The sequence below is a fragment of the Camelus ferus genome, chromosome 16 (assembly GCF_009834535.1).
Source record: "Camelus ferus isolate YT-003-E chromosome 16, BCGSAC_Cfer_1.0, whole genome shotgun sequence".
Lineage (NCBI taxonomy): Eukaryota > Metazoa > Chordata > Mammalia > Artiodactyla > Camelidae > Camelus > Camelus ferus.
Window position 1 is genome coordinate 22,965,333 of NC_045711.1, and position 9,933 is coordinate 22,975,265.

A 9,933-nucleotide genomic window follows, 5' to 3' on the forward strand; every position below is an offset into this window, starting at 1 on the left:
GAGCCCCAGACATCTGGCTTTGCCAAGTAAGAGGAACTTAAATTCTCGGCTCTGCCCCCTGCTCACCTCAGGACCTCCCGTCCCAGCCCAGCCAGGACTCCAGCCAGGCCTTCAGAACGGGGCTCCCAGCAGCCTTCTCCCGCAGCCTCTCCAGGGCCGGGCTCTGGCCACCAAATTCCAAAAGGTGCAAAGGGAAACCGAGCCCCTCCCCACCCCCCACCCCCGCCCTTCTGGGACTCAGATGACCACAGAGTGGGGGGCGCCCGGCTGCTGGCTCAGGCCGAGGACTCGGGCTGCTGTGAGCAGGAGGGTGCCGCTGAGTGCCTCCGAGGCGCAGGAGCCCCAGGCCAGGGCCACAGACCAGCCGAAGCTGATGCGGACGTCCTGCACGTGCCGGGGGCCGTACTGGCGGGCCGTCTCCGCCAGGGCCAGGTGCGAGTAGTGGATGTAGACGCTGATCCCCGCCAGGGTCAGGGTGCCTGGGGGATGGGGTGTGGAGTGACCAGAGTGCACGCCTGCTGGGGGCGCCTGCTACTTGGGCCCCTGGCCAAGGTGGTCCTGCAGACATGGCCTTGGGAGCCCCTGCCCACTGGCCTCTGGGGGCAACAGAGGCCCTGATTCAGTCCTCAAACCTCAGGACTTCACCCTACAAAACCCCCTTGCAAACAGCACCCCATACACCCACAATATATAGTCCCCACTCACATAAATGCCCCATAGACACAGCACCCTCCACCCTCCCTTACCCCTGGAGTCCCCAACACACACACACACACACACACACACACACACACACACACACACACACACACACACAGTGATCTCTCCTGGGAGCCGGGAGCCAAGAGCTGGAGCTCTGACCAGGCGCCCTGAGCCATCCCCTGCCCTGCCCCTCTGGCCCCCTCTAGCCCACAGCTTCCCCTCCCCACTTCACTGGGCCACATGCTCCCCTCCTGGCCCTAGCTCAGTGTCCCTCTCTCCCAGAAGCCCTCTCCCCTCCCCAGCTCTGAGTTTCAGGCCCTTCCTACTGCTCCCAATACCCATGTCCTTCCCCAGGCAAGGACGTCCTCCTCCCTCCGACCCCACGTCTCTGTGAAGTCAAAGGAAGGAGGCTGGCTTAGCACATGGTGCCTGGAGGCCCTGGAGGTTCAGGGGCAAACAAAGAGCTGGGCACTGGGACATTTTCCTGTCCACTTGGGCTTAGAGGGACCAGCCCAGAGAGTCACCTCCTGTCCCACAGCTGCAGGATGACATCAGAGCCTGCCCTTGGTACCAGCTATAGAGACTGCAGGGTGGGTCCTGAGGCTCCTACAGGCACTTCCTGGGTGCACGGTGCTCCCTCTGGACGCTGCCCTACTAAGGGCAAGAGGCTGACCGGAGCTGACCTTCAGGGCAGGTCTGGACCTCGCTGGGACCCAGAGAAGGGGCAGAGCCCCGGGCTCCGCTCCTGCCCGACTCTTACCCAGGTCCTCTGCGATTCCTCACTTGACCAAAGATGGGAAGGAGGGAGGGAGGGAGGACTCACAGCCACCAGCCTAGGTTCTGGGCAGAGCTGCAGCAGAAGTTATGGATTTAATTTGGGGAAGATGTGAAGCCAGACCGACTGCGGGCCTCTGGGACTGAGGTCAGTGCCTAGTGCTGGGGCTGAGCACGCCTCTCAGGTTTCCTTGGGGAGCTCTCATACAGCTGGGGCTCCAGAAAGAGAGGTGTCTGTCTCAGCCTACCGTGGTCAGGGCTCCTGCCAAATTGCTCTCTGAGCCACAGACCTCCTGGGGATGACTCAGGCATCTCCCCTGGCTAGTGCCGGAGCCTCGAGCTAGGTGATAGCAATCAGCAGAAATCATCACCCAGGCCATGTCCATCCTCACACCCCCAGCTCAGGGTCCAGCCAGCATCGTCCTGGACCTGTGTGTGACTCCCTCTCCCTGCAGTAATGACGGAAGTGGGGAATTGTGGGGTGATCTGGCCACATGCAGGTCCCCTTAGTGTGACATTCCTATCTCAGAGCCCCCGGAGCTGGTGCATCGGTCAGCCCTGGCCCCATCTGGGCAGGCTCCTGACAGTGACATCAGATGGATCCATTTCCACGGAGAAGCTGCCATGCAAGGAAAGCAGAGGTGCAGCCAGTCTGGCCCCTGAGCAGGGGAGCAGGGGGGCGTTCTTCCACCAAGGCTCCCTGCCTGCCCTCCCTCGAGCAGGCGGAATGCCCTCTACCAACTGAATGCCCCCTACTAGCTGCCTCCAGACCCTCCCTCTGCCTACTGGCCGGCACCCTGGTTCCAAGCATAATGCAAGGTTTCCTTCATCATAAGGTTTCCTGGTTACAATCCTACCCAATTACTCCTCTCAGTGGCATCCCAAGGTCCTCTTAATTGGATTTTGGACACACACACACAGGGTCCCCAGGGGTCAGTTCAGAGCTGACGCTCTAACTTCTCTTGCTCTCTCTCTAAACCAAACACCCAGGCTGCCAGTCCTCCGGCAGTTGGTGCTGGGCGGGCCGTCTACTCGCTCCTGACCGAGGCCTCTCAAGAGGCCCAGCAGCCCCGGGGAGGAAGCAGGTCTCCTGGGAGGGAGCCCCAGGATGCTGTGGTCTGGTCCTTGAGCCATGGCCCTGACAGTACGGACGCCAGGTTTGGCTCAGGCCTGGCCCTGGATGGGAGGGGCCACTGAGGACTGACCCCAAGGAGCCTCCAGCCCACTGTCAATGACAGCCAGCCCGAGGCACCCGTGTCTGTGCCATGGCACCAAAAGGCAGTGAAGGGGACTCCAGGACAAGCTTCCTGCTGACCTCAGTTTTCCCTCGGCCATCTCAGCTGGGAGCTGCGACCACTGAGTGTTGGTGACACCACAATCCCTGAGCAGGGCTTGGCCCAGTGCCTGCGGTCTAGAGGAATGTCAGCTGATGAACTGTTACTAGTCCCAGTCTGGGCCTGGCTTGGGGTCACTGCCAAGGACTCTGAGGCTGCATCTCACCCTGTCTTACTGCCTGACCCTGCCTGGCCCACGCCAAACCCCTGCCCACATGGCTCCCTCGGCCGGGACAGTCTGGGGAGCAGTGGGGAACGGGTGGGGGTCGGTCTAGCAGGGCAGTTCCTGGGGTCCCTGTGGAGATCCTCACACCTCCCCCGCCTGGAAGCTCAGTCTTGGGCCTCCTCCACCCCAGTCCCTGGATCTGGGCCCACAGCCAGAATCCCTGCCCTTACAAAGGCCCCCTCCTCCTACAGCTCAGTCTCTAGGGAGGGCCCAGGCTCAGAGCAGCCAGCAGGGCACAGGGGATAGAGCAGGAGGGGCAGCACCCCACTCTCAGGACTTGTGGCCTCCATGGCCCCCAGACTCACCCCCCAGCAAGAAGTAGCAGCCAGTGAAGAGCAGCAGAGGGCCGTTCCGGGCCAGGGAACTGAGGAGGCCGCAGATCCAGCCGCACACGATGAGGATGAGGCTCAGGGGCAGGACCACCATGACGGCACGGTGCAGCGCTGCCAGGAGACGGGGGTCAGGGAGCATCTGGGGACCCGGACCTGCCCCCAGGGAGCTCTAACTGGGCCCTTCAGAGCCTTGCCTGCCTGGAGGTCCTCCTTCGCAGGGCACATGGGATCATCTTAGCCTTGGCCGGAGGACGAGCTGGACCATCTGAGTCCCTCTGATGTCTCCATGGTAACCACCTGACCCTCCCAGTGCCCACCCTGGGTCCTAACACAGGCTTCCTGAGGCCCAGGGTGAGGGGGTTCCCCAGTACCCTTCCCAACCTCCCCAGGTTCTCTGGGGCAGCGGATACGTGCCCCTCTACCCACAAGGTGGGAGCTGTCCACCAGCTAGACCCATTTGGAAACATAAAGGAGAGTCCAGAAGGGGCACGGGGAGGGCAGGACAGGCTGGGGGTCAGGTGCCTGTGGTCACAAACCAACCACAGAGCATGGGGGCTGAGGCCAGTCATGTGGGGAAATGTCCTCCGGGCCACGCAGGGTCGGGCTGGAGGCAGTTCTGTGGGTCCAGGATGAGCGGGTTCTGAGCCTCGCCCGGCGATGACGAGGCCGGGGGATGACGCCGGCCCCAGCACTCACAGAGCAGGTGCCGCACTGAGGCGGAGGCATCCAGGACCTCGCTGGCAAAGGGGTCAATCAGGGGGATGCAGCTGTTCTGCCCTAAAAAGCAGAAAGAACGCAGAGCCTGGTGGGCCAGACCCCGGTGGGCCCACTACCCACCCTGTGCTTGTCGGAGATGGGAGGTCTGCAGGCTCTCACCCGCAGCTGGGCCGAGGGCCCCACGGGGCGCTGTCAGATTCTCTCCTGGAACTCGGTGTTGGGGCTCCAGATGGGTTTGGAGGGCTCAAGACCTTTCACTTTGCTTATTTAGTGTACAAATAATACCTACGTGGATGCTCGTGGAAAATCTCAAACACTGCAGAGGCTGCCCTCAGGCCTCCCTCGGGCCGGGCTCCCTAAGCATGCTCACACGCGGAAGCCAGGCTTCAGCTGCCCAGGAGAAGGGCATGTAATGTGGGCTCTCTGACTCTGCGCACACGGGCACACATGCATGAACACATGCACAGGTTGGGAGAGGCCTGGGGCCTCCGGCTGCCTGCGGGATGGATGGATGAATAACAGCTCCGTCCTTCCTTCCCCGCAGCTCTGAGGAAGGCACCAGCATGCACACATGCACAGGCACACAGCTGCATTCACGCTCTCACACCGACTGCACTCACAAACACGTGCACACCCATTTACACACGCTCGCATGCATCCCTGCCGCCCAGCGCTTGTCCTGTGCAGGGGAAGCCCCCCAGTCCAGCCCCACCACGGTGAGGGGGGAGCTGTGAGGCCAGCAGTTGAGGGGGGAGGAGTGTGGAAGCCCTCATCCTCAGGCCTTGATGAGGAAAGCTCTCCTCTCTCCTGTGCAGGTCTGAAACCATGTGGGGCCCCTACTTTCTACCCAGTGCACCTCAGGCTGCTGCGTGGTGTGGGGCAGTGGGGGGCAGCAGAGCGGGGGGCCTTGCCACACAGCCCTGGCTGTGTCTGATGGGGAGCCGGGATAATGGGGTGACCAGACTGAGCCACCACAGTAATCAAGAAACAACTCGTCATTGGGGTGAGGAACCCTGGCCTTGCCAGAGCCCCAGCTCCCACACCTGGGCCTCCTCCTCCACACTGGCTTCCACCTCAGTCCAGGGCCCCTGCAGATGGTGACCTGCCACCTTCCAAGGGACACACCACCACTTCTAAAACAAGACGGGCTCCCAGTAGGTGAGGCTGAGGGGCTGCTGAGGGCATCTGCCCTGGGAGGCTCTTGGGGTCCTTATGGGACCACCCAGTGCCCCCTACTTTCACCTCCCACTCTCAGCCTGGCCCTGAGCAGGAGTCCCTTCCTCCTCCAGCTGGACTGTCACAGCTGGGGGGGAGGGGTGCCCGGGAGACCCCTGAGGGCAGACCGGGCGGGGTGGAGGGTGGGGGGCAGAGGAGGCCTCTCAGCACTACTCTGGGAGGAGGAGGTGCAGACTGGGGGTCCGAGGGGAAGGGGAAGGGGGGTGTGCAGTGTTGGGGGAGGGGCAGCAGGTACCTTCGCAGATGCGCCAGAGCCCCGAGTGGGAGGAGAGCTGCCCGTCTCGGCTGGTGCGGTTGCCGGCGTCCGCCACCTCCAGGATGTACCAGTAGTCGCTGGCCACGGCAGCTGCCAGCAGCGCGAAGCTGAGCAGCGCACCCAGGGCAGCGGCCAGGAGCAGAGCGCCCAGCCGGGCCATCCGGGTTGCGGGTGCAGGGGTCCCAGGAGCTGGGTGTCAGGGAGAGGAGGGAGCTGGAAGGTGAGGGGGAGCTGGGGAGTGGGGGGCTCGCGGGAAGCTGGGATTGAGGGAGTGGAGAGAGCCAGCAAGAGGAGCCCGGGGGAGTAGGGGCAGGGAGGAGGTGGGGAAGCTGGGGAGTAGGGCAGGGGAGGGGTCCCAGAGAGGGGGCGGCGGGAACCAGAAAGGCAGGTGGTGCTCCCGGGGCTCTTCTGGGCTCCGCGCCCGAGTTCCTGGCGGGCAGCACTCCTCAGGTGGGCAGGGAACGCCTGTCTGTCTGCAATCGCTGAGCTCACCCCTCGGGGAGAGGAAGAGGAGATCGGGGAGCCAGCGCAGGTAGCCGGGTGCAGATATGTGTTCGAATTCCAGTGTCCCCAGTGAGCTGGCTGCTGGCTGGGGTCCCTGGGCAAATTTCTTAATTTCTCTAAACCTCCAGTTCTTCAGCTGCCAAAGGGCCAGGCTGAGGAGGAAGGAGGGTGGGGCCTGCAGCAGCCCCAGGGGCTCAGCAGGCAGCCTGAATGGTGGGAGGCAGCCCCTCCGCTGGGGCCCTTGGCTGCTGGTTGGCCCTGGGGTCTTAGTCTCCAAGACCCACCATTAGAGGGACCCAATGAAGACGGGGTGGTTGGCAAGGGGGCTGCCGAAGGAAGTCTTGCTTCTGATGAGCTCCAGTTACCAACGCCACACGAGGCAAGGCGGTCCTCTGCCCACCCATCACTCACTTATAAACCTAAATGAAGTCTCTTCTAGGACAGCTGCCGGGTGCTTGCAGGGCAGGAGGCAGAGGAGTCACAAAAGGGGCCCCACCCAGGAGCAGGAGCAGTGGCCTGTGCGGAGGGACAGGCTGGTGCTGCCATAGTGGGGCTGTCTGGGGTTCAGTCTTGGGAGGGCCTCCCCTCCAGGTCTCTGGACTGTCCCTCGTGCCCCCTCCCCCCCACATTGTGAGCAGAGACAGGAGTCAGGCTGGAAGTCCACATCCTCATGGGGGCCGTCCTTCTCAGAGGAAGCAGCTTCATGACTTAGGGAATCCAAGGGGTCTCATTTCGGAGTGTTTGGGGGTTTTTTTTGGCCCCTTTTTCTCTACCAGGCTCTTCTGGGTTTGAGGAATATAGTTAGGCGGTAAAAACGGTCCTAGCAAAGTTACTGAAACAATACTTCAAAGGGCGGTCAGACAGCGGCATGGAATTGTCCACCTTTCTTCACACCACACCCAAGACTAGGTTGGGGAGTGTGGCGGGGGGTGAGGGGGGAGGGTGGGGGGGGTCCTGGCTGAGCAGGGGGTGATCATGGTACCCTTTGTGCCTGCGGGCCCTGCCCCGAGGCCCTGCTCTGGAAGCAAGGTGTCAGCAGCTGCCCTCCTCTCTGGGTGAGGGGGGCATTGGGCCTGCAAAGTGAAAGAATTCAGCTGGCAGATGGGGAGCAGAGCCATCTGCAACAGAAGGAGGGGAGGGTGGGGACAGAGCTGGGAAAGAGAGAGAATGACCCCAATGGATGCCCCACAGCGTGACAGGATGGGTATTGCTTCTGTGTTTCAGATATGACTTGAGACCATGTTTAGGGAGAACAGAGGAACCCTTTAGGCTGAACACTCCACAGTGTGGATGGGCCACACTTCCTCCCAGGGACCCCCTGCCTCTCGCTTGAAAGGGTCTCCTTTGCACCCCCATAAAGCTTAAACAGAACAGGATTCTGCTGTCAGGGCCAGCAATGGGCGCTGTTCGAGGCTACTGTTACCCCAGAGCCTCGCATTCCTGTAGAGGAACAGACACGTATTCCGCTCACGTTGTAGTGTCGATGGCCAGGTCAGCAGTCTACACCCCATGGCTTTAAAGACCTGGCTCAGGTTAAACCCCAGACTGTGCAGTCAGAGCTACTGATTGGATGGTCCCCAGACAGTGGGTGTCGGTCCTTCAGGGGCTACTTTGATGAATTTCACCAGGCTACTTCCCTCGAGATGGATCCAAATTGTACCCTAGCCTAGCTCTGAAAGGGCGCTGCTTTAGAATGACCAATTACTTTCCATTATTCATCCTTTCATCAACTTGCAACCCAGAACTTGTCACCTGGCTGTTGGGGCCTCTTCAAAGCCAGCATCAGACCACTAGCACAGGAATCAGGGCAGGCGGCATCTTCGATGGAAGAAATCCCAATTATGAGGGACAAAGAAACAGGGCTGCACCCAATCCTCTCTTCTTTAAACTTACATTCAGCTAGCTCGCAGCGGCTGGAGGAACAGGATGCCTGGCTCCAGCAATAGGTCCCCTGCTCCAGGCCAATCAACGGCACCATAAATGGCCTCCAATGCAGGGCGGGGAAGCAGCCGAAACCACTGGCAACATTACGGTCAGAGCCGCTCAGCACCGGCTGCACCACAGCTGATCTCACTGCGTTTGGCAAACATCCTTCAACAGAAAATGAACCTCCTGACCTCACCCTACCTGACAGGTCAGCTCGTTCCCTCAGGGAGCATTATGAAGCAAATTCAAACTGGTAGACTCTTCAAGATACTGTTCTAGTCAAAAACCAACCATGCTACAGGGTTCTCAGATGGTCGGGGTCACAGGTGGGAAACACTGATGTGCAGGGCGGCAGCCACATGGCCGGTCACTCTCATCCGCCAGGGCTCACAGGCCTATAAGGGCTCATCACGGCCACCCTGGATGGGCCAGCCCCTGTCCAGTCTGGTAACTCCGACAGGCTTGCCTGAGAGGGAAACAGAAGGATGCCATCCCTCCGTCCCCCCATACAGAACGCACCTGCTGTCCTCAGAATGGACACTCCCTTCCCTCCGCCTGGCACACCTTCCCCTGCCTTGTCCATCTGGCAGTCCCCTCCTCATTCCCGGACAAATAGGATGCTCCAAGAGTTCCTTGTTACCTCGGTGCTCCCACGGACACACTCATAAGGCTTAGTTGACCTCTGTCCCCTCACCATTCAGAGAACAAGGAACCCTGTGAGCTCGCTGCACGAGGCTGAGTCCTCTCTGGGCTCCAAGCCCTGGACACGGCACCTGGCAAACAGTACGTGCTCAAGTGTCTGAGTGAACAAACGGATAGACGTCACCACCTTGGGGACTGGGTGGAAAAGCACCACAGAAACCTAGGCCCCAGCTTGGTCGCAGCAACTGAAATCTGGCTCAAATGCTGCAGGCTGAGCCTGGTGGAGAGAAATCCTATGGCTCAGTTGGCCCCCTGCTTCAAGAGCTACCTTCACCCCAGGAGACAAGCCAGCCCGGCGCCAGCAGGCCAGCTCTGAGCGCACCGCGCAGCACCGCTCGCCTTTGCTCAGCCCTGACCTGAACTCTTGAAAGCGAGTCCAGATGCTGGACTGTGGTTACGACAGGGGAAGCTGGGCCAAGGTTACACAGGACCCCTGTTCTATCTTTACAACTTCCTGTGAACCTTAGTGCAACACACAGTTAAGATCTTATACAACGAGGATCACTGGGAGGCTCAGGGAAGCAGATGTCAGTTCACAGAACAAGGGCCTTTGTGACAAAGCTGTCTGAAAAATGGAAAGGGGACGGTTTAAAGGCAGCCCCTGCTCCCTGGGGTCAGGCCCTCGCCCACAGCCGAAACCCCGAGGCTGGGCAGCATCCAATGGCGAGGGCCCGGACTGCTTGGGATCAAATCCCAGCCTGAACACTCACTAGCTGTGGGATCCTGGACAAGCCACCTCACCTGTTTACCAACCTGCACTCATGCATCCAGGGAAACGCAGCTACGATCACCTTAGACTTTACTGGCAACAGTTGAGCTATCGCTTCTTTTTAAGGGAGTACAACCTGCAAAGAATGCTCAGCATCCCAAGGTGGTGCCAACCTGCAGGTGACGGTTGGCTGGTGCCCTGTCTTCCACAGCCCTGGGGACATGGAGGACCCTGGTCCCTGAGGCCACCCGCAGGCTCTGCCCTGGGCACACCCGACACCCCTTCCAGACTCTGCTGCCTGGAGAAGCTGCGAGGCTTTGTTAATGGAGGCCTACCAAGCATCCTGACGTGGGCAGCCACTAAGGTCCAGTAATAAACATGGTTCTTTGAAGTTTCTAGAAGAGGAAATGTGTAAGATGGACTGAGGGGTCGGCCCCGGCTTAGCCGGGGTCCACGGCACAGTCCGACAAAGCCAAAATCTGCAGCATTCCCCGCTGTGCAACGGAACTGAGGGC

General features: G+C 60.6%; 1 protein-coding gene across 3 annotated transcripts; it reads right to left on the minus strand.

Annotated features, from left to right (window-relative positions):
• Positions 1–237: 237 nt before the first annotated feature.
• Positions 238–5,737, minus strand: TMEM235 (transmembrane protein 235). 3 transcript variants are annotated; one of them, XM_032498205.1, is made up of 4 exons: positions 5,557–5,737; positions 4,065–4,145; positions 3,342–3,479; positions 238–479 (listed from the first exon to the last, which is right to left on the minus strand). In XM_032498205.1, exons 1-4 carry the CDS (start codon positions 5,735–5,737, stop codon positions 238–240), a joined length of 642 nt encoding a protein of 213 aa, XP_032354096.1. The 3 variants fall into 3 exon arrangements, with proteins under 3 accessions (XP_032354096.1, XP_032354097.1, XP_032354098.1); XM_032498206.1 differs by lacking the exon at positions 4,065–4,145; XM_032498207.1 differs by lacking the exons at positions 3,342–3,479; positions 4,065–4,145.
• Between the last annotated feature and the right edge of the window lie 4,196 nt (positions 5,738–9,933).

Bases quoted from the DNA above. Each gene is read 5' to 3' on its own strand.
- TMEM235 (XM_032498205.1), bottom strand. From the start codon at position 5,737: ATGGCCCGGCTGGGCGCTCTGCTCCTGGCCGCTGCCCTGGGTGCGCTG. The intron at 3,480-4,064 runs GTGAGTGCTGGG...GTCTCCTGGCAG, and splicing joins CTCAGTGCGGCACCTGCTCT to CGCTGCACCGTGCCGTCATG. The intron at 480-3,341 runs GTGAGTCTGGGG...CCCATCCCCCAG, and splicing joins CTGCTACTTCTTGCTGGGGG to GCACCCTGACCCTGGCGGGG.